Source organism: Oryzias latipes, chromosome 21 (assembly GCF_053564925.1).
Source record: "Oryzias latipes strain Hd-rR chromosome 21, Olatipes_Hd-rR_3.1".
NCBI classification, from domain to species: Eukaryota; Metazoa; Chordata; class Actinopteri; order Beloniformes; family Adrianichthyidae; genus Oryzias; species Oryzias latipes.
The window spans coordinates 34,375,356-34,397,196 of record NC_136257.1 but is presented as its reverse complement, the minus strand read 5'-3'; the positions used below and the strand labels follow the sequence as shown (position 1 = coordinate 34,397,196).

At 50.4% G+C, this 21,841-nt stretch overlaps 1 protein-coding gene and 1 long non-coding RNA gene across 3 annotated transcripts; both read left to right on the top strand.

Annotated features, from left to right (window-relative positions):
• The first annotated feature begins 34 nt into the window (after positions 1-34).
• Positions 35-17,710, top strand: tmprss3a (transmembrane serine protease 3a). Its single transcript, XM_078939237.1, has 11 exons — positions 35-324; positions 1,089-1,123; positions 1,692-1,926; positions 12,033-12,146; positions 13,479-13,595; positions 13,670-13,793; positions 14,340-14,459; positions 14,707-14,753; positions 15,125-15,290; positions 15,771-15,940; positions 16,210-17,710. Exons 1-11 carry the CDS (start codon positions 300-302, stop codon positions 16,680-16,682), a joined length of 1,626 nt encoding a protein of 541 aa, XP_078795363.1. The 5' UTR covers positions 35-299; the 3' UTR covers positions 16,683-17,710.
• A 765-nt stretch (positions 17,711-18,475) lies between these two features.
• On the top strand, positions 18,476-21,672 carry LOC144988645 (uncharacterized). Of its 2 annotated transcripts, XR_013652608.1 has the most exons (12): positions 18,476-18,563; positions 18,630-18,681; positions 18,820-18,879; positions 18,932-18,977; positions 19,044-19,093; positions 19,304-19,409; positions 19,692-19,755; positions 20,597-20,660; positions 20,765-20,862; positions 20,981-21,044; positions 21,195-21,278; positions 21,641-21,672. It is a non-coding gene; the product is annotated as an uncharacterized LOC144988645 (long non-coding RNA). The 2 variants fall into 2 exon arrangements; XR_013652607.1 differs by lacking the exon at positions 18,932-18,977.
• Positions 21,673-21,841: the final 169 nt, after the last annotated feature.

Sequence of the window (21,841 nt, the reverse complement as noted above, 5' to 3'; positions counted from 1 at the left end):
GAAGCTCAGATGAACGCCACGCTTCATCCAGAAACGGAAACGTGTCTCTGAAACTGCTGAGGACGAAGAGGAGCTGAAAGGATGGAGGATGAAGGTCTACCAGTGATGCAGGGGTGGCGTAGGGGACCAGCAGCCCCCCCCTCAGAGAGCGGTTTGTTGCTCCCTGGAGCTCAGTAACCTGATCCGATGAGGGAGGTGTGGCGTCACCTGACCCCCCCCCAGCGGGCAGCAACGCTGCTCAGGTGTCGCTCAGCGAAGACACGAAGACGGAGGAAGAAGCACGGACGGACGATGGCAGGATGATGAGGAACAGCGAGGACATTGGTATGTTGGTTGTCCAGGGGGGGTTGTACTGGATTGTGTCTGTCTCAGGGGGGTTGTACTGGATTGTGTCTGTCCCGGAGGGGTTGTACTGGATTGCGTCTGTCCCGGGGGGGGTTGTACTGGATTGCGTCTGTCCCGGGGGGGGTTGTACTGGATTGCGTCTGTCCTGGGGGGGGGGGGGGGGGGGGGGGTTGTACTGGATTGTGTCTGTCCCGGGGGGGTTGTACTGGATTGTGTCTGTCCCGGAGGGGTTGTACTGGATTGTGTCTGTCTCAGGGGGGGGGTTGTACTGGATTGCGTCTGTCCCGGGGGGGTTGTACTGGATTGTGTCTGTCCCGGAGGGGTTGTACTGGATTGCGTCTGTCCCGGGGGGGGTTGTACTGGATTGCGTCTGTCTCAGGGGGGTTGTACTGGATTGCGTCTGTCTCAGGGGGGTTGTACTGGATTGTGTCTGTCCCGGGGGGTTGTACTGGATTGCGTCTGTCCCGGGGGGGTTGTACTGGATTGCGTCTGTCCCGGAGGGGTTGTACTGGATTGCGTCTGTCCCGGGGGGGGTTGTACTGGATTGTGTCTGTCTCAGGGGGGTTGTACTGGATTGCGTCTGTCTCAGGGGGGTTGTACTGGATTGTGTCTGTCCCGGGGGGGTTGTACTGGATTGCGTCTGTCCCGGGGGGGTTGTACTGGATTGCATCTGTCCCGGGGGGGGTTGTACTGGATTGTGTCTGTCCTGGTCTCAGCTCCGGGTCTCCCCTGTGTCTCCACAGATGCTGCTCCAGAACTCACAGAGCCTCCTCCTGAAGTAAGTCAGACCGGAGTCCTTCTGGTTCCTCCTCATATCTTGCTCCTGATCAATGATGAGGAACCCCAGGAGAAGACAGCAATCCCCCCAGAGCAGATCCCCCACAAGGGGTTTACTGAAGGCCAGGACCGTCCATAAACAAGAGACTGCCTTCTGTCATGCGATCAGACCTCTGAGAACGTGTGAGGAAAAGGAGGAGACCCTAACGGTGGAAGCAGGAGAAGATGATGGAACATCTCCATGATGAATGTCCTGCAGACACCGTCAAGCCTGAGTGGAAATGGAACCGTGTCCCTGCTCCGTTCAGACAGCATGAGAGGAGGATCGTCCTCACGTGTGCTGGGGGGTCCCATCTTTCCAGACGGACATGTGGTCACGGAGAACTAGACTTTCACCTGAAGACAAACCTTGGGGGAACCAAAAGTTAAAGAGTAGTCCTGTTCCCAGAACCGGATCCACATTAAGGGAACAGTTTACTTTCTGATTGGACTTTAATGTTTACCCAGCATGCATTTCACTGGGTTACTTTGTGCAGAAAATCCAAACACGACTCGCTGTTTCTCTGTAGGAACTGGAGCCCGAAACCCCCCAGGAACCAGAAGGCTCGCATATTGAACTTGTGTCTGTGACGGAGGAAGACCTTCCTGCAGTCGAGACCCCCACCACCCTGAACGTCAGCCCTCTGGACGGTTCTGCTGCGGATCTACAAGAGGACACAGATCCACCCGGACCGGTGGAATCACAACCTGTAGCTGCATCTGCCCACAGCATGCCGGTTACCAAGGTGCAGCCCTTCCTCCCCGGTGAGGGTCCCAATGGTTCTGAGGGTTCCAATGCTTCTGATGGTCCCAGTGGTTATGAAGGTTCCAGTGGTTCTTAGAGTTCCAATGGTTCTGAAGGTCCCAATGGTTCTGAGAGTTCCAATGGTTCTGAGGGTTCCAATGGTTCTGCTGGTCCCAATAGTTCTGATGGTCCTAGTGGTTCTGAGGGTCCTAGTGCTTCTGAGTGTTCTAGTGCTTCTGAGGGTTCTAGTGCTTCTGAGGGTTCCAGTGGTTCTGAGGGTCCCAATGGTTCTGATGTTCCCAGTGGTTCTGATTGTCCCAATGGTCCTGATTGTCCTAGTGGTTCTGAGGGTCCCAATGGTTCTGAGGGTCCTAGTGCTTCTGAGGGTTCCAATGGTTCTGAGGGTCCCAGTGGTTCTGATGGTCCCAGTAGTTCTGATTGTCCTAGTGGTTCTGAGGGTCCTAGTGCTTCTGAGGGTTCCAGTGGTTCTGATGGTCCTAGTGCTTCTGCGAAGGGGGGTCTAAGGGCAGGGATGCCAGTATAGCTTAGTCAGTTTGTTAGTTCATTTAAGTATTTTCCTATTGAACGCTTTGTATTCATGATCCTTTTGAGTTCATGTTTTACTTCGAAGCCCATCGAGACGACTGTTGTTGTGATTTTGGGCTATACAAATAAAATTGAATTGAATTGAATTGAATTGAATTCTGAGTGTTCCAGTGGTTCTGAGGGTTCCAGTGGTTCTCAGGGTCCCAATGATTCTGATGTTCCCAGTGGTTCTGAGTGTTCCAGTGCTTCTCAGGGTTCCAATGGTTCTGAGGGTCCCAATGGTTCTGATGGTCCTAGTGCTTCTGAGGGTCCTAATGGTTCTGAGGGTCCCAATGGTTCTGATGGTCCTAGTGGTTCTGAGGGTTCCAATGGTTCTGATGGTCCTAGTGCTTCTGAGGGTTCCAGTGGTTCTGATGGTCCCAATGGTTCTGATGGTCCTAGTGGTTCTGAGGGTCCCAATGGTTCTGATGGTCCTAGTGGTTCTGAGGGTCCCAATGGTTCTGAGGGTTCCAATGGTTCTGAGGGTCCCAATGGTTCTGATGGTCCTAGTGGTTCTGAGGGTCCCAATGGTTCTGAGGGTCCCAATGGTTCTGATGGTCCTAGTGCTTCTGAGGGTCCTAATGGTTCTGAGGGTCCCAATGGTTCTGATGGTCCTAGTGGTTCTGAGGGTCCCAATGGTTCTGATGGTCCTAGTGCTTCTGAGGGTCCTAATGGTTCTGAGGGTCCCAATGGTTCTGATGGTCCTAGTGGTTCTGAGGGTCCCAATGGTTCTGATGGTCCTAGTGCTTCTGAGGGTTCCAGTGGTTCTGATGGTCCTAGTGGTTCTGAGGGTCCCAATGGTTCTGATGTTCGTAGTGGTTCTGAGGGTCCCAATGGTTCTGAGGGTCCCAATGGTTCTGAGGGTTCCAATGGTTCTGAGGGTCCCAGTGGTTCTGATGGTCCCAGTAGTTCTGATTGTCCTAGTGGTTCTGAGGGTCCTAGTGCTTCTGAGGGTTCCAGTGGTTCTGATGGTCCCAGTAGTTCTGATTGTCCTAGTGCTTCTGCGAAGGGGGGTCTAAGGGCAGGGATGCCAGTATAGCTTAGTCAGTTTGTTAGTTCATTTAAGTATTTTCCTATTGAACGCTTTGTATTCATGATCCTTTTGAGTTCATGTTTCACTTCGAAGCCCATCGAGACGACTGTTGTTGTGATTTTGGGCTATACAAATAAAATTGAATTGAATTGAATTGAATTGAATTCTGAGTGTTCCAGTGGTTCTGAGGGTTCCAGTGGTTCTCAGGGTCCCAATGATTCTGATGTTCCCAGTGGTTCTGAGTGTTCCAGTGCTTCTCAGGGTTCCAATGGTTCTGAGGGTCCCAATGGTTCTGATGGTCCTAGTGCTTCTGAGGGTCCTAATGGTTCTGAGGGTCCCAATGGTTCTGATGGTCCTAGTGGTTCTGAGGGTTCCAATGGTTCTGATGGTCCTAGTGCTTCTGAGGGTTCCAGTGGTTCTGATGGTCCCAATGGTTCTGATGGTCCTAGTGGTTCTGAGGGTCCCAATGGTTCTGATGGTCCTAGTGGTTCTGAGGGTCCCAATGGTTCTGAGGGTTCCAATGGTTCTGAGGGTCCCAATGGTTCTGATGGTCCTAGTGGTTCTGAGGGTCCCAATGGTTCTGAGGGTCCCAATGGTTCTGATGGTCCTAGTGCTTCTGAGGGTCCTAATGGTTCTGAGGGTCCCAATGGTTCTGATGGTCCTAGTGGTTCTGAGGGTCCCAATGGTTCTGATGGTCCTAGTGCTTCTGAGGGTTCCAGTGGTTCTGATGGTCCTAGTGGTTCTGAGGGTCCCAATGGTTCTGATGTTCGTAGTGGTTCTGAGGGTCCCAATGGTTCTGATGGTCCTAGTGGTTCTGAGGGTCCCAATGGTTCTGATGGTCCTAGTGGTTCTGAGGGTCCCAATGGTTCTGAGGGTTCCAATGGTTCTGAGGGTCCCAATGGTTCTGATGGTCCTAGTGGTTCTGAGGGTCCCAATGGTTCTGAGGGTCCCAATGGTTCTGATGGTCCTAGTGCTTCTGAGGGTCCTAATGGTTCTGAGGGTCCCAATGGTTCTGATGGTCCTAGTGGTTCTGAGGGTCCCAATGGTTCTGATGGTCCTAGTGCTTCTGAGGGTTCCAGTGGTTCTGATGGTCCTAGTGGTTCTGAGGGTCCCAATGGTTCTGATGTTCGTAGTGGTTCTGAGGGTCCCAATGGTTCTGAGGGTTCCAATGGTTCTGAGGGTCCCAGTGGTTCTGATGGTCCCAGTAGTTCTGATTGTCCTAGTGGTTCTGAGGGTCCTAGTGCTTCTGAGGGTTCCAGTGGTTCTGATGGTCCCAGTAGTTCTGATTGTCCTAGTGCTTCTGCGAAGGGGGGTCTAAGAGCAGGGATGCCAGTATAGCTTAGTCAGTTTGTTAGTTCATTTAAGTATTTTCCTATTGAACGCTTTGTATTCATGATCCTTTTGAGTTCATGTTTTACTTCGAAGCCCATCGAGACGACTGTTGTTGTGATTTTGGGCTATACAAATAAAATTGAATTGAATTGAATTGAATTGAATTCTGAGTGTTCCAGTGGTTCTGAGGGTTCCAGTGGTTCTCAGGGTCCCAATGATTCTGATGTTCCCAGTGGTTCTGAGTGTTCCAGTGCTTCTCAGGGTTCCAATGGTTCTGAGGGTCCCAATGGTTCTGATGGTCCTAGTGCTTCTGAAGGTCCTAATGGTTCTGAGGGTCCCAATGGTTCTGATGGTCCTAGTGGTTCTGAGGGTTCCAATGGTTCTGATGGTCCTAGTGCTTCTGAGGGTTCCAGTGGTTCTGATGGTCCCAATGGTTCTGATGGTCCTAGTGGTTCTGAGGGTCCCAATGGTTCTGATGGTCCTAGTGGTTCTGAGGGTCCCAATGGTTCTGAGGGTTCCAATGGTTATGATGGTCCTAGTGGTTCTGAGGGTCCCAATGGTTCTGAGGGTTCCAATGGTTCTGAGGGTCCCAATGGTTCTGATGGTCCTAGTGGTTCTGAGGGTCCCAATGGTTCTGAGGGTTCCAATGGTTCTTAGGGTCCCAATGGTTCTGAAGGTTCCAGTGGTTCTGAGAGTTCCAATGGTTCTGAGGGTTCCAATGGTTCTCATGGTCCCAATAGTTCTGATGGTCCTAGTGGTTCTGAGGGTCCTAGTGCTTCTGAGTGTTCCAGTGGTTCTGATGGTCCCAATGGTTCTGATGGTCCTAGTGGTTCTGAGGGTCCCAAGGGTTCTGAGGGTCCCAATGGTTCTGATGGTCCTAGTGCTTCTGAGTGTTCCAGTGGTTCTGAGGGTTCCAATTGTTCTGAGGGTCCCAATGGTTCTGAGGGTCCAAGTGGTTCTGATGGTCCCAATGGTTCTGAGGGTCCCAAGGGTTCTTAAGGTCCCAATGGTTCTGATGGTCCTAGTGCTTCTGAGTGTTCCAGTGGTTCTGAGGGTTCCAATTGTTCTGAGGGTCCCTATGGTTCTGAGGGTCCAAGTGGTTCTGAGGGTCCCAATGGTTCTGAGGGTCCCAAGGGTTCTTAAGGTCCCAATGGTTCTGATGGTCCTAGTGCTTCTGAGTGTTCCAGTGCTTCTGAGTGTTCCAGTGGTTCTGAGGGTCCCAATGGTTCTGAGGGTCCCAATGGTTCTGATTGTCCTAGTGGTTCTGATGGTGCCAATGGTTCTGAGGGTCCCAATGGTTCTGAGGGTCCCAATGGTTCTGATGGTCCCAATGGTTCTGATGGTCCCAGTGGTTCTGAGGGTTCCAATGGTTCTGATGGTCCTAGTGCTTCTGAGGGTTCCAGTGGTTCTGATGGTTCTGATGGTCCTAGTGGTTCTGAGGGTCCCAATGGTTCTGATGGTCCTAGTGGTTCTGAGGGTCCCAATGGTTCTGAGGGTTCCAATGGTTCTGAGGGTCCCAATGGTTCTGATGGTCCTAGTGGTTCTGAGGGTCCCAGTGGTTCTGATGGTCCCAATGGTTCTGATGGTCCCAGTGGTTCTGAGGGTCCCAATGGTTCTGATGGTCCTAGTGCTTCTGAGGGTTCCAGTGGTTCTGATGGTCCCAATGGTTCTGATGGTCCTAGTGGTTCTGAGGGTCCCAATGGTTCTGAGGGTCCCAATGGTTCTGATGGTCCTAGTGGTTCTGAGGGTCCCAATGGTTCTGATGGTCCTAGTGGTTCTGAGGGTTCCAATGGTTCTGAGGGTCCTAGTGCTTCTGAGGGTTCCAATGGTTCTGAGGGTCCTAGTGCTTCTGAGGGTTCCAAGGGTTCTGATGGTCCTAGTGCTTCTGAGTGTTCCAGTGGTTCTGAGGGTTCCAATGGTTCTAAGGGTCCCAATGGATCTGATGGTCCTAGTGGTTCTGAGGGTCCCAATGGTTCTGAGGGTCCTAATGGTTCTGATGGTCCTAGTGGTTCTGAGGGTTCCAATGGTTCTGATGGTCCTAGTGCTTCTGATGGTTCCAGTGGTTCTGATGGTCCCAATGGTTCTGATGGTCCTAGTGGTTCTGAGGGTTCCAGTGGTTCTGATGGTCCCAATGGTTCTGATGGTCCTAGTGGTTCTGAGGGTCCCAATGGTTCTGATGGTCCTAGTGGTTCTGAGGGTCCCAATGGTTCTGAGGGTTCCAATGGTTCTGATGGTCCTAGTGGTTCTGAAAGGTCCCAATGGTTCTGAGGGTCCCAGTGGTTCTGATGGTCCCAATGGTTCTGATGGTCCCAGTGGTTCTGAGGGTCCCAATGGTTCTGATGGTCCTAGTGCTTCTGAGGGTTCCAGTGGTTCTGATGGTCCCAATGGTTCTGATGGTCCTAGTGGTTCTGAGGGTCCCAATGGTTCTGAGGGTTCCAATGGTTCTGAGGGTCCCAATGGTTCTGATGGTCCTAGTGGTTCTGAGGGTCCCAATGGTTATGAGGGTTCCAATGGTTCTTAGGGTCCCAATGGTTCTGAAGGTTCCAGTGGTTCTGAGAGTTCCAATGGTTCTGAGGGTTCCAATGGTTCTCATGGTCCCAATAGTTCTGATGGTCCTAGTGGTTCTGAGGGTCCTAGTGCTTCTGAGTGTTCCAGTGGTTCTGATGGTCCCAATGGTTCTGATGGTCCTAGTGGTTCTGAGGGTCCCAAGGGTTCTGAGGGTCCCAATGGTTCTGATGGTCCTAGTGCTTCTGAGTGTTCCAGTGGTTCTGAGGGTTCCAATTGTTCTGAGGGTCCCAATGGTTCTGAGGGTCCAAGTGGTTCTGATGGTCCCAATGGTTCTGAGGGTCCCAAGGGTTCTTAAGGTCCCAATGGTTCTGATGGTCCTAGTGCTTCTGAGTGTTCCAGTGGTTCTGAGGGTTCCAATTGTTCTGAAGGTCCCAATGGTTCTGAGGGTCCAAGTGGTTCTGAGGGTCCCAATGGTTCTGAGGGTCCCAAGGGTTCTTAAGGTCCCAATGGTTCTGATGGTCCTAGTGCTTCTGAGTGTTCCAGTGCTTCTGAGTGTTCCAGTGGTTCTGAGGGTCCCAATGGTTCTGAGGGTCCCAATGGTTCTGATGGTCCTAGTGGTTCTGATGGTGCCAATGGTTCTGAGGGTCCCAATGGTTCTGAGGGTCCCAATGGTTCTGATGGTCCCAATGGTTCTGATGGTCCCAGTGGTTCTGAGGGTTCCAATGGTTCTGATGGTCCTAGTGCTTCTGAGGGTTCCAGTGGTTCTGATGGTTCTGATGGTCCTAGTGGTTCTGAGGGTCCCAATGGTTCTGATGGTCCTAGTGGTTCTGAGGGTCCCAATGGTTCTGAGGGTTCCAATGGTTCTGATGGTCCTAGTGGTTCTGAAAGGTCCCAATGGTTCTGAGGGTCCCAGTGGTTCTGATGGTCCCAATGGTTCTGATGGTCCCAGTGGTTCTGAGGGTCCCAATGGTTCTGATGGTCCTAGTGCTTCTGAGGGTTCCAGTGGTTCTGATGGTCCCAATGGTTCTGATGGTCCTAGTGGTTCTGAGGGTCCCAATGGTTCTGAGGGTTCCAATGGTTCTGAGGGTCCCAATGGTTCTGATGGTCCTAGTGGTTCTGAGGGTCCCAATGGTTATGAGGGTTCCAATGGTTCTTAGGGTCCCAATGGTTCTGAAGGTTCCAGTGGTTCTGAGAGTTCCAATGGTTCTGAGGGTTCCAATGGTTCTCATGGTCCCAATAGTTCTGATGGTCCTAGTGGTTCTGAGGGTCCTAGTGCTTCTGAGTGTTCCAGTGGTTCTGATGGTCCCAATGGTTCTGATGGTCCTAGTGGTTCTGAGGGTCCCAAGGGTTCTGAGGGTCCCAATGGTTCTGATGGTCCTAGTGCTTCTGAGTGTTCCAGTGGTTCTGAGGGTTCCAATTGTTCTGAGGGTCCCAATGGTTCTGAGGGTCCAAGTGGTTCTGATGGTCCCAATGGTTCTGAGGGTCCCAAGGGTTCTTAAGGTCCCAATGGTTCTGATGGTCCTAGTGCTTCTGAGTGTTCCAGTGGTTCTGAGGGTTCCAATTGTTCTGAGGGTCCCAATGGTTCTGAGGGTCCAAGTGGTTCTGAGGGTCCCAATGGTTCTGAGGGTCCCAAGGGTTCTTAAGGTCCCAATGGTTCTGATGGTCCTAGTGCTTCTGAGTGTTCCAGTGCTTCTGAGTGTTCCAGTGGTTCTGAGGGTCCCAATGGTTCTGAGGGTCCCAATGGTTCTGATGGTCCTAGTGGTTCTGATGGTGCCAATGGTTCTGAGGGTCCCAATGGTTCTGAGGGTCCCAATGGTTCTGATGGTCCCAATGGTTCTGATGGTCCCAGTGGTTCTGAGGGTTCCAATGGTTCTGATGGTCCTAGTGCTTCTGAGGGTCCCAGTGGTTCTGATGGTTCTGATGGTCCTAGTGGTTCTGAGGGTCCCAATGGTTCTGATGGTCCTAGTGGTTCTGAGGGTCCCAATGGTTCTGAGGGTTCCAATGGTTCTGAGGGTCCCAATGGTTCTGATGGTCCTAGTGGTTCTGAGGGTCCCAATGGTTCTGAGGGTCCCAGTGGTTCTGATGGTCCCAATGGTTCTGATGGTCCCAGTGGTTCTGAGGGTCCCAATGGTTCTGATGGTCCTAGTGCTTCTGAGGGTTCCAGTGGTTCTGATGGTCCCAATGGTTCTGATGGTCCTAGTGGTTCTGAGGGTCCCAATGGTTCTGAGGGTCCCAATGGTTCTGATGGTCCTAGTGGTTCTGAGGGTCCCAATGGTTCTGATGGTCCTAGTGGTTCTGAGGGTTCCAATGGTTCTGAGGGTCCTAGTGCTTCTGAGGGTTCCAATGGTTCTGAGGGTCCTAGTGCTTCTGAGGGTTCCAAGGGTTCTGATGGTCCTAGTGGTTCTGAGGGTCCCAATGGTTCTGAGGGTTCCAATGGTTCTGAGGGTCCCAATGGTTCTGATGGTCCTAGTGGTTCTGAGGGTCCCAATGGTTCTGAGGGTCCCAGTGGTTCTGATGGTCCCAATGGTTCTGATGGTCCCAGTGGTTCTGAGGGTCCCAATGGTTCTGATGGTCCTAGTGCTTCTGAGGGTTCCAGTGGTTCTGATGGTCCCAATGGTTCTGATGGTCCTAGTGGTTCTGAGGGTCCCAATGGTTCTGAGGGTCCCAATGGTTCTGATGGTCCTAGTGGTTCTGAGGGTCCCAATGGTTCTGATGGTCCTAGTGGTTCTGAGGGTTCCAATGGTTCTGAGGGTCCTAGTGCTTCTGAGGGTTCCAATGGTTCTGAGGGTCCTAGTGCTTCTGAGGGTTCCAAGGGTTCTGATGGTCCTAGTGCTTCTGAGTGTTCCAGTGGTTCTGAGGGTTCCAATGGTTCTAAGGGTCCCAATGGTTCTGATGGTCCTAGTGGTTCTGAGGGTTCCAATGGTTCTGATGGTCCTAGTGCTTCTGAGGGTTCCAGTGGTTCTGATGGTCCCAATGGTTCTGATGGTCCTAGTGGTTCTGAGGGTCCCAATGGTTCTGATGTTCGTAGTGGTTCTGAGGGTCCCAATGGTTCTGATGGTTCAATGGTCCTGAGGGTTCTAAAAGTTCTTGGGTCTTTCATGCTTCTAAAAGTTGTTCTCAGAGTTCTTGTACATTTGAAGTCTTTGACGGTTCTAAAGGTTCTAAGGTTCTCTTGGTTCTGAGAATTCTATAAGTTTTCAGGGCTCTAGGTCATTCTAAAAGGTTTGGATATTCTAAATGATTTCAAAGTTTTGTTGGTTCTAAAGGTTCCTAAGGTCCATGTTTTCCTTAGAGTAAACCATGGTCTTGCTCTCCTTCCCTTTTCGACATGACGACCACCGTCTTCCTCCGGACTTTGGACGTTCTCGTACGTCAATAGAAGTTTCAAACTTTTTCTCACTGATCCTTTAATGACGATGATGTCGTTTTGACCCAAAATCCACAAACCTGTGTGATTTTCAGGGACATAGTTTCTGCAGAGCGGCAGGAGCTCATTAGAAGTTCACCTCTGAGTTGTGGACGGGACTGTTGGCACAGCCTGTCCCCATTTCCCCATCATCCCTTTCTCTACAGTCTTTCCCTGCTAGCTTACAGCCCCTCACACCCCCAACCGAACATTAGCAGTGCAACAAAAATGGCAGCGATGTCAGATCTATCCAGCCGTACTCTTTAGATCCAGAACCCACAGAAAAGTCACCGTCTAAAATATAAATTTATGTTTTTATGCCCACTAAGCCGTTTATATTTCAAATATATCTTTTAAATATTTACAATATTTGATCGTTAGAAGTTTCTTTGTATAACAACTTCATTTTCTCATACTTTGACAGCAGCACATACACGTTCCTTTCAAAATAAAATACATCCTGTGTCAAAACGATCGTCTCGCTGCAGCTGATTTACTGAATCAAACATGGCAATAAATAAACCTATATGTGCTTTAAGCCGAGTCTAATAAAAAACCACTCTAATATTTGTTCTAACCCTAAATATAAATCACAAAACTTCATTAAAACAAATTACTTGTAAACCCTGTATTTATTGAAATCCTTAGCATTCTTCTTCATAGCCAAAGAGCCACGAAGGAGGGATGAAGGAGCCGACTGCAGCCCCCAGCTTTACACAGCCATGGTGCTGAAGGTCCGGACGCCACGCGTCCACACTGGACCCTGCATAGCAGACTCAGCAGGTTCAAAATGCAGAATCCGGCATCCTGCAGAGGATTTTAGGTTTTCCTCATATCAGTCAGATGTTTGGAGCAGCAGAGACAGCATTTCTGGCTTCAGGGATGTACTTTTGCTTGGCAGATGTTGGGAAGTCCTAAGGAACCTGCAGGAACCCGCGGGAACCTGCAGGAACCCACAGGAACCTGCAGGAACCCCCAGGAACCTGCAGGAACCCACAGGAACCTGCAGGAACCCGCAGGAACCCGCAGGAACCTGCAGGAACCCACGGGAACCTGCAGGAACCCGCGGGAACCTGCAGGAACCCGCAGGAACCTGCAGGAACCCCCAGGAACCCCCAGGAACCTGCAGGAACCTGCAGGAACCCCCAGGAACCCCCAGGAACCTGCAGGAACCCACAGGAACCCGCAGGAACCCGCCCATCTGGGTGTTCAGAGGGAGTGAAGGGGTGTCTCGTAACGGGGTTCTTGTTCTTGTTCTGCAGACAATGATGTGGAGAAGAGCTGGAGGAGCCGGCTGTTCCCCCATCGTCTGGAGCTGCTGGTGGCGGCGTGCCTCCTGCTGGCCGTGGCGTTCTTCTTCAGCGTGGGTCTTGGAGGTGAGCAGCGCCGTCGTCGCATTAATGAGCCGGCCCGTCCTCCATGAATGTTTGATTCCCAGCAGACGGATGCTCGGATTCGGCCCACAGGAACCGTCCCCACAGAGCGTCCGCCTCACTTCCAGAGCTTTTAGTTTGGACAGAACCCAAAACTGGAACATGGCAGTCCAACAGAACCAGACGCTGTGGGAGAACCAGCAGAACTTTGCTCTAAACGCTTTCAGTGACTCATTGAAATGATTCTGAAGTAAAGAACCCATCAGGACTTTAGCACACCCACTGTTCATGTTCTCCCTCATTCCCCCCTGAGGTCTCTGTAAGCTGCGTCACTCGGTACCGCTCTGCGCTGACCCAAACCAGCAGAAAGGATAAAGTTGTGATGAAGGACCAGCAGAAGCTCAGGAACTTCAGACGCTGGCGCTCCTCCTCCGGAGACGAGCGATCTGGTTATTTTAGGATGAAGAAGGAAACGTGGACCAACGTCTGGTTCTGACAGTCTGGAGATGTTTGACAGACGTTCCTCCTCAGTTCCTCCTCCTGACGCTGGTTGGATGTTTGGGTGTTTGGTCTGTGGAAACAGCTGCTGGATCAGAACCTTCACCCACAGACCGGGTCCGACTCTCACTGCCACCTTCAGCTGCTGGAGAAGCTGCTTGAGGTTCTCAGGATGTTCTTCCTCCTGAGAAGTTCTCAGCTAATTCTGGTAGTTCTGACAAAGGTCCAAACATGAAGAGCAGAGCATCAGTGAAAGTTCAGTCAGCGAGTCCTTCAGCCGAGTCCAAATGAAGAGAACTTGTTTGGACGAGGACCAGGAAGCAGTAGAGCAGAACCGGTCGGTTTCTGGGTTAAAGCGGTGCCGGGTCGGTGGACCATGACTGACACGACGGGAAGTTCAGGTGGTGAAGATGATCCTGATGCTCTGAGCAGCAGACCAGAACCCTCACTGAAGTATTCCTGAAAACCTGATCCAGATCAGGAGAAAAAGACTCGTTGGTCCAAAAGTGTTCAGTCATGGTCAGCAGGTTTCCATGAGGCCCAGTCCTTTCAGATCTGTTTGTGCTCTTGGGTCCATGTGTTCTGATCCGGTCTGATGGTGGACCTCGGTTCAAACCAGTATGGTTCTGGAAGGGACCACATGTGTCAGAAGCGACTTATTCGTCTCTTTTCTGCTTCTGTTTCTCCACGGCAGTACAGAACCGAACCGATGGGTTCTAGAGTCTCATGTCTGTCTGTTGTCGGTTCTCCTCGGGTTGGATCGCATTGTGGTACCTGTTTTCTGAACAAGTGGTTCTGAATTCCTCAAAGCTCACCTGTGATCTCTCTGTTCTACAGTGGGGCTGAGCTGCGTGGGCCGGTTCCGCTGTGGTTCCTCGCAGAAGTGCGTCGCCTCCTCGGCCCGGTGCGACGGAGCGGCGGACTGCCCCAACCAGGAGGACGAGCTGGGCTGTGGTGAGACTCGGACCCGCTCCTGTGGGGTGCTGAACGCTGGAGAAGGACTGACGCGAGTTCTCTGTTCACATCAGTCCGGCTGAGCGGCAGGAGGTCCGTCCTGCAGGTCCAGAGACGAGGAGAATGGAGAACCGTCTGCGCAGACAACTGGAACAACTCGCTGGGACTCTCCGCCTGCAAGCAGCTGGGATACTCCAGGTCTGCCTCGGTTCTGGTCCAACAACAGCCCCCCCTCCCCCAAGGCCTTCTGAAGGTCCACTCTCTGTGTGTTTGCTGAAGAGTAGGAAGTCCATTTCCACCTCTATCACTAAGAGCAGAACTTCAGGTCCGCTTCCACTCTGCAGAGGAGGTCCACTCCAATTCCTCAGGTTCTGACCCACAATAGTGGTTCTGAGAAACAACAGATGGAGGCTCAGAGGAAGGAAGGAGCTCATGAGCTCCGCTGTCAGCATTCCCAGCAGGGTGTCCTTCTTTAGGGGTGGCCGTGGTGCAGTGGTAGAGCGGTCGACCTCTGATTGGACTATTGCAGGTTGTTAGTGAGTGTTGTAGTGTCCTTGAGTAAGACATTGACCCCACTATTGACCCCACTTTGCCTCTGGTGTATCTGTGACTGTAAACCGCCTTCCGGGAAGGTAGAGACGCGCTGCACGAGTCCTCGCCATTGACCACTTTTAGGACACTTCAACACATCAGGTGTAGAATTGGAACCAGCAGCTCCCGCCTGAAGCTGCGCTGTGGTTTCAGGTATGTGGAGTCGTCCTTCGTCCCTCAGAACTCCATTGAAGAAGACCTTCAGAGCAGCCTGGTGTCCTTGGACACGACGCAGTCTGACGTCATCAAGCTTCAGAGCGCCGCGGCCTTCAGGTATGCAGACCGGCAGGATAAAGGGTCCAAACTGATCCAGATCCACCAGCTCTGATCAGAACCGGTAGAATTCTGCCAACAATAGAGCAGGAACCGTAGACCAACATTGAACTAGAAGCAGCAGCTGCTTCTTCTCTGATGTAGGTCAGACCTGCACAGACACGGTTCTAGGCACAAATCCACAGTATTCTGGATGCTCTTCTCTGGTTCTGATCCACATCAGAGTCCTCTGTTGTCTGTTTTACAGTGAGAGTCAGTGCAGCTCCGGGATGGTGACCACGCTGAAGTGTCTGGGTGAGGAACCTCTGCTGTCAGGACGGGTTCTGATGACCAAGAGGAGACCCACAAAGAAATCTCAGCAGAACTCCAATTAGAGCTTCGGGTTTAGAGAACACTCGGAACCAAGGTTCTGATGAGGTTTCCTGCTGGGAAAAAGGGTCAGCACATCTGGGTTTCTGAGTTTCAAACAGGTCTTGGAGGTTCTGGAGAAGCAGTAATGGTCCAGAAGACAGCAGACGTACAGAGCAATGGGAGGGGGGGGGGGGGCTTCAAAAAAAGACTTCAGATCAGGAGGAAAAGACCAGAACCCAAAACTAGAACCTGTTTGTCAGTCACAGCTTCTGGATGTCTCCCGGTCATGACATGTCCCCTCCCCGTGTCTTCAGAGTGCGGCTCCAGGCCTCGGTACCAAACCCGCGTGGTGGGGGGGAACCTGTCATTGCCGGGTCAGTTCCCCTGGCAGGCTAGTCTCCACTTTAGGGGGGAGCACATGTGCGGGGGCTCGGTCATCTCCCCGCTGTGGATCGTCACCGCGGCCCACTGCGTGTACGGGTGAGTCCAGTCTGGGGGGGTTCTGAGCAGTCCTCCTCTCAGTGTGGAGCCATCAGTGACAAATTCTCCAAAACTCTGAGTTCTGATTCAGAAAAACATAAATGTGGGACAAACTCCCCCAGGGATGAACATCACAGAGACCCCTGCTCCACAACTCTATGAGGAGGGGGAGGGGGGTTCTGAGCAGAAAATGATTATTCTGCCCAAAGGACCTTAAACAGTGTTTCCACCCCCGACCTCCTGATTGGTTCCTCGCATCTCCACTGTGGCGTGAACGGCCTACCCACAAAGATCTCAGCAGAAGCTGACGTTGACGGTTAGATGGTGGATCCTGAATCAGGATCCTGAAACTGGATCCAGACAGCTGATCCTGAAACTGGATCCAGACAGCTGATCCTGAAACTGGATCCAGATGGTTCCCCTGAGAGGAGGACATGAGCGAGCGTCTTCTCTGATCTAACCTTTGTCCACCCCGGTCAGGTTCAGCAACTCGTCCCTGTGGAAGGTTTACGTGGGGCTGACGGAGCAGCCGATCCACGCCGCTCAGTCTCTGGCTGTGAGGAAGATCGTTTACCACGCCCGGTACCGGTCCAGAAGCCTGGACTACGACATCGCTCTGATGAGACTGGACCAGCCTCTCACGTTTAACGGTATTGTGATCTTCAGATCCTGAAATGGACTCAGATTTCTTCTGTCAGCAGAACTTCCTGTTTGTGTTTCTTCTCCAACTCAACATCGTCATGGAGACGTTAGTCAGATCTCCATCCATCAGTGAGCGAGAACCTTCACACCTCCCTCATTCCGACTCAAGACTTCTTCTGGTCTAGAAGAACCCACAGATGTCCTCATGTTCCGTCAAACCTTCTGTAGAAAAGCTCCATCCAGGTTTCAGGGATGATCAACCTGCTGTCCTCCTCAGGTCTGGTGGAGCCCATCTGCCTCCCCAACCATGGGGAAGACTTCCAGGAGGACACCAAGTGCTGGATCTCCGGCTGGGGAGCAACGGAGGAGGACGGTGAGTCTGGACATAGACTTCTGTCTGATGTTACCTCCTCAGGTCTGCGTGCAGACAAACGCAGAACCTCATGGAGAACGTGTGTCAGTGAAGACCGTATGACCCACCAACCGGCGTTAGCAGAACATCTCACATGTGGAGAAGCAACCAATACATCAGTCAGCAAGACGGGTCCAGATGTGAACCTGTGGGACACATCTGGACCAGGGGGGTATTCCAGAAAGCAGGTTCTGCTAGTTACCACGGTAAGTTTGAGGCTAAGGAAGTTGATAACCTCAGCTCTCAGTTCCAGAAATGGAGGTATGTTTCAGGGTATGTCAAGTTGCCATAGCAACTCATGCTCTGAACATAACCTGGTCTGGAGCAGGTTTAGTTGAAGGTTAGTTTGTTTACAGAGAGGTGAAGCAGCATGGCGTGTCCATTTGAAGATGATTTAGTGGATGAAGAAGCTCAGATAATACTTTTTCCACCATGAGAGGATGATAAGACCACATATGGATGTTGGAAAGATAAACTTTTTACTTTGATCTAACTTAATTATTTGCTTCAGTTAAAATAATTAAAAATCTTTTTTTTTGTTAAGTCATCTTAAAAATAACACGTAGTTTTCAGACAGTTATTTTACTTTCATTCAAGTTAATTCAATGAAGTAGGTGTAACTTTGGTGCTGCTGTTAGATCAGCACCGCAAGGGATTGTGGGATACCATTCCCTTTGCCTGTCTGGACAGATGTGGGTTTAAGTGTGGGTTTTTGACCAAATGTGTTTAGATGTTTAGCTGGTTTACCGTGTTTTGCAGAGTTATTTTGTCCTACTTTAATTAAGTCTCTGCACCATGAGTGAGAGTGAAAGAGAGGATGATGAGTTTATATAGCACTCCTACTGTGTAACGTTTTTTTTTTTTTTTTTTTTATTGAACTATTGCAACATACAGAACAAGAAAATGCAACAATTATGCACATATAATGTACAATAGAATTCTGAATACAGAATAAACGTGTTACATCATTAAGAGAATTTCAATTATTAGTAACAATCACAAAAGGAAAAATAAAAAATAAAAATAAATAAAATAAAACTAAGTAAAGAAAAAAATATATAATAAAAAGAAAAAGAAAAAATGCGAGAGTAAACTTATGTCAGTAGTCCAAAAGATTTACAAATGTCAATTGTTTTTTGATCTTTTGTATTTTTTGAAGATGAAATGAAGTTTAAATATTGCTGCAGTTCAAGTTTGAACACAAAGAAATCAGGTTTTTTATTGGAGAATTTGCTTTTGTGAACATGAAATTAACCATAAATAATAACATGTTTACACAAAAGAAAGCATCACGATCTCTGACATCAAAGCTATGAAAACAAAATAGTATATTTTTATAATAAAGTTGTATATCAGCAAAAATAGATTCGGTAATAAATTTATGAATGTTTTTCCAAAATTTGTTTGTGAATTCACAGACCAGAATAAATGAGAGCAGGTTTCAGGTTGTTTCTGACAGAAAGTAAAGTTAGTGTTTATGTCGTGGTAAAGATCAGACTTTTTTCATTCAATGTTTGAAGTAAAATTAGCCCATTAAAAATTAGCTGATGGAACAGAAACTAAATTATCTTGAAACAAAGCTCTGAAATTAATTTAGGTTGAATAAATGTAACTCAATTACTTGTTACCAATTGAATGAATTTAAGTTGGATAAGTTATATATATATGCGTCACATGAAAATGGAAATAATATCAGAAACTCTTGCGTTTACTTTGTCTGTTCTTCTACTACAAGCAGAAACTCTCTTTTGCTGATGATGCAGCCGTGTTACTTTTTTGATGGACGTGTAATCTTCATACGCTGTCATTAAAATCTCAGACTCCGTCTCACTGAAGTATAGCGCTCTCTTTTTCTCTCCACGCGTTTCCATGATAATTCTGGAAATCTACGATCTATTGAGAATGTCTTTGTGTACCTGCTGTGCATGAGCATTAACCCAGGGTTACCAAGTGGAGCGTAATTACGCTAACTCATATCCGGTCTGTTGGAACCGACATACCCAGAGTAAGCAAGTTCAGATGGATTTCAGCCAGAGTTCAGGGTTAAAGTCAGGCTAGTTTAAACGGGCCTTCTGGAATTCAGGTTCTGGTTCCTCAAAGCAAGTTCTGGTTCTGGTTTCTCAGAGCAGGAGCAGGTTCTGGTTCCTCAGAGCAGGTTCAGGTTTCAGAGCAGGTTCAGGTTCTGGTTCCTCAGAGCAGGTTCTGGTTCCTCAGAGCAGGTTCTGGTTCTTCAGAGCAGGTTCAGGTTCTGGTTCCTCAGAGCAGGTTCTGGTTCCTCAGAGCAGGTTCAGGTTCTGGTTCCTCAGAGCAGGTTCTGGTTCCTCAGAGCAGGTTCTGGTTCTTCAGAGCAGGAGCAGGTTCTGGTTCCTCAGAGCAGGTTCTGGTTCTTCAGAGCAGGTTCAGGTTCTGGTTCCTCAGAGCAGGTTCTGGTTCTGGTTCCTCAGAGCAGGTTCTGGTTCCTCAGAGCAGGTTCAGGTTCTGGTTCCTCAGAGCAGGTTCTGGTTCCTCAGAGCAGGTTCTGGTTCCTCAGAGCAGGTTCTGGTTCTGGTTCCTCAGAGCAGGTTCTGGTTCCTCAGAGCAGGTTCAGGTTCTGGTTCTTCAGAGCAGGTTCAGGTTCTGGTTCCTCAGAGCAGGTTCTGGTTCCTCAGAGCAGGTTCAGGTTCTGGTTCCTCAGAGCAGGTTCTGGTTCCTCAGAGCAGGTTCAGGTTTCAGAGCAGGTTCAGGTTCTGGTTCCTCAGAGCAGGTTCTGGTTCCTCAGAGCAGGTTCAGGTTCTGGTTCCTCAGAGCAGGTTCTGGTTCCTCAGAGCAGGTTCAGGTTCTGGTTCTTCAGAGCAGGTTCAGGTTCTGGTTCCTCAGAGCAGGTTCTGGTTCTTCAGAGCAGGTTCAGGTTCTGGTTCCTCAGAGCAGGTTCTGGTTCTGGTTCCTCAGAGCAGGTTCTGGTTCCTCAGAGCAGGTTCAGGTTCTGGTTCCTCAGAGCAGGTTCTGGTTCCTCAGAGCAGGTTCTGGTTCCTCAGAGCAGGTTCTGGTTCCTCAGAGCAGGTTCAGGTTCTGGTTCCTCAGAGCAGGTTCTGGTTCCTCAGAGCAGGTTCAGGTTCTGGTTCTTCAGAGCAGGTTCAGGTTCTGGTTCCTCAGAGCAGGTTCTGGTTCCTCAGAGCAGGTTCAGGTTCTGGTTCCCCAGAGCAGGTTCTGGTTCCTCAGAGCAGGTTCAGGTTCTGGTTCCTCAGAGCAGGTTCTGGTTCCTCAGAGCAGGTTCAGGTTCTGGTTCCTCAGAGCAGGTTCTGGTTCCTCAGAGCAGGTTCAGGTTCTGGTTCTTCAGAGCAGGTTCAGGTTCTGGTTCCTCAGAGCAGGTTCAGGTTTCAGAGCAGGTTCAGGTTCTGGTTCCTCAGAGCAGGTTCTGGTTCCTCAGAGCAGGTTCTGGTTCCTCAGAGCAGGTTCTGGTTCCTCAGAGCAGGTTCTGGTTCTGGTTCCTCAGAGCAGGTTCTGGTTCCTCAGAGCAGGTTCAGGTTCTGGTTCCTCAGAGCAGGTTCAGGGTTATGGTTCCTCAGAGCAAGTTCTGGTTTCTCAGAGCAGGTTCTGGTTCTGGTTCCTCAAAGCAGGTTCTGGTTCTGGTTCCTCAGAGCAGGTTCTGGTTCCTCAGAGCAGGTTCTGGTTCCTCAGAGCAGGTTCAGGTTCTGGTTTCTCAGAGCAGGTTCAGGTTTCTCAGAGCAGGTTCAGGTTCTGGTTCCTCAGAGCAGGTTCAGGTTCTGGTTCCTCAAAGCAGCTTCTGGTTCTGGTTCCTCAGAGCAGGTTCTGGTTCCTCAGAGCAGGTTCAGGTTCTGGTTCCTCAGAGCAGGTTCAGGTTCTGGTTTCTCAGAGCAGGTTCAGGTTTCTCAGAGCAGGTTCAGGTTCTGGTTTCTCAGAGCAGGTTCTGGTTCCTCAAAGCAGGTTCTGGTTCTGGTTCCTCAGAGCAGGTTCTGGTTCCTCAGAGCAGGTTCAGGTTCTGGTTTCTCAGAGCAGGTTCTGGTTCCTCAGAGCAGGTTCAGGTTCTGGTTTCTCAGAGCAGGTTCAGGTTTCTCAGAGCAGGTTCAGGTTCTGGTTTCTCAGAGCAGGTTCTGGTTCCTCAAAGCAGGTTCTGGTTCTGGTTCCTCAGAGCAGGTTCTGGTTCCTCAGAGCAGGTTCAGGTTCTGGTTCCTCAGAGCAGGTTCTGGTTCCTCAGAGCAGGTTCAGGTTCTGGTTCTTCAGAGCAGGTTCAGGTTCTGGTTCCTCAGAGCAGGTTCAGGTTTCAGAGCAGGTTCAGGTTCTGGTTCCTCAGAGCAGGTTCTGGTTCCTCAGAGCAGGTTCTGGTTCTGGTTCCTCAGAGCAGGTTCTGGTTCTGGTTCCTCAGAGCAGGTTCAGGTTTTGGTTCCTCAGAGCAGGTTCAGGTTCTGGTTCCTCAGAGCAGGTTCTGGTTCCTCAGAGCAGGTTCTGGTTCTGGTTCCTCAGAGCAGGTTCTGGTTCCTCAGAGCAGGTTCAGGTTCTGGTTCCTCAGAGCAGGTTCAGGTTCTGGTTCTTCAGAGCAGGTTCAGGTTCTGGTTCTTCAGAGCAGGTTCAGGTTTTGGTTCCTCAGAGCAGGTTCTGGTTCCTCAGAGCAGGTTCAGGTTCTGGTTCCTCAGAGCAGGTTCTGGTTCCTCAGAGCAGGTTCAGGTTTCAGAGCAGGTTCAGGTTCTGGTTCCTCAGAGCAGGTTCAGGTTCTGGTTCTTCAGAGCAGGTTCAGGTTCTGGTTCCTCAGAGCAGGTTCTGGTTCCTCAGAGCAGGTTCAGGTTCTGGTTCCTCAGAGCAGGTTCTGGTTCCTCAGAGCAGGTTCAGGTTCTGGTTCTTCAGAGCAGGTTCAGGTTCTGGTTCCTCAGAGCAGGTTCAGGTTTCAGAGCAGGTTCAGGTTCTGGTTCCTCAGAGCAGGTTCTGGTTCCTCAGAGCAGGTTCTGGTTCTGGTTCCTCAGAGCAGGTTCTGGTTCCTCAGAGCAGGTTCTGGTTCTGGTTCCTCAGAGCAGGTTCAGGTTTTGGTTCCTCAGAGCAGGTTCAGGTTCTGGTTCCTCAGAGCAGGTTCTGGTTCCTCAGAGCAGGTTCAGGGTTCTGGTTCCTCAGAGCAGGTTCTGGTTCTGGTTCCTCAGAGCAGGTTCTGGTTCCTCAGAGCAGGTTCAGGTTCTGGTTCCTCAGAGCAGGTTCAGGGTTATGGTTCCTCAGAGCAAGTTCTGGTTTCTCAGAGCAGGTTCTGGTTCTGGTTCCTCAAAGCAGGTTCTGGTTCTGGTTCCTCAGAGCAGGTTCTGGTTCCTCAGAGCAGGTTCTGGTTCCTCAGAGCAGGTTCAGGTTCTGGTTTCTCAGAGCAGGTTCAGGTTTCTCAGAGCAGGTTCAGGTTCTGGTTCCTCAGAGCAGGTTCAGGTTCTGGTTCCTCAAAGCAGGTTCTGGTTCTGGTTCCTCAGAGCAGGTTCTGGTTCCTCAGAGCAGGTTCAGGTTCTGGTTCCTCAGAGCAGGTTCAGGTTCT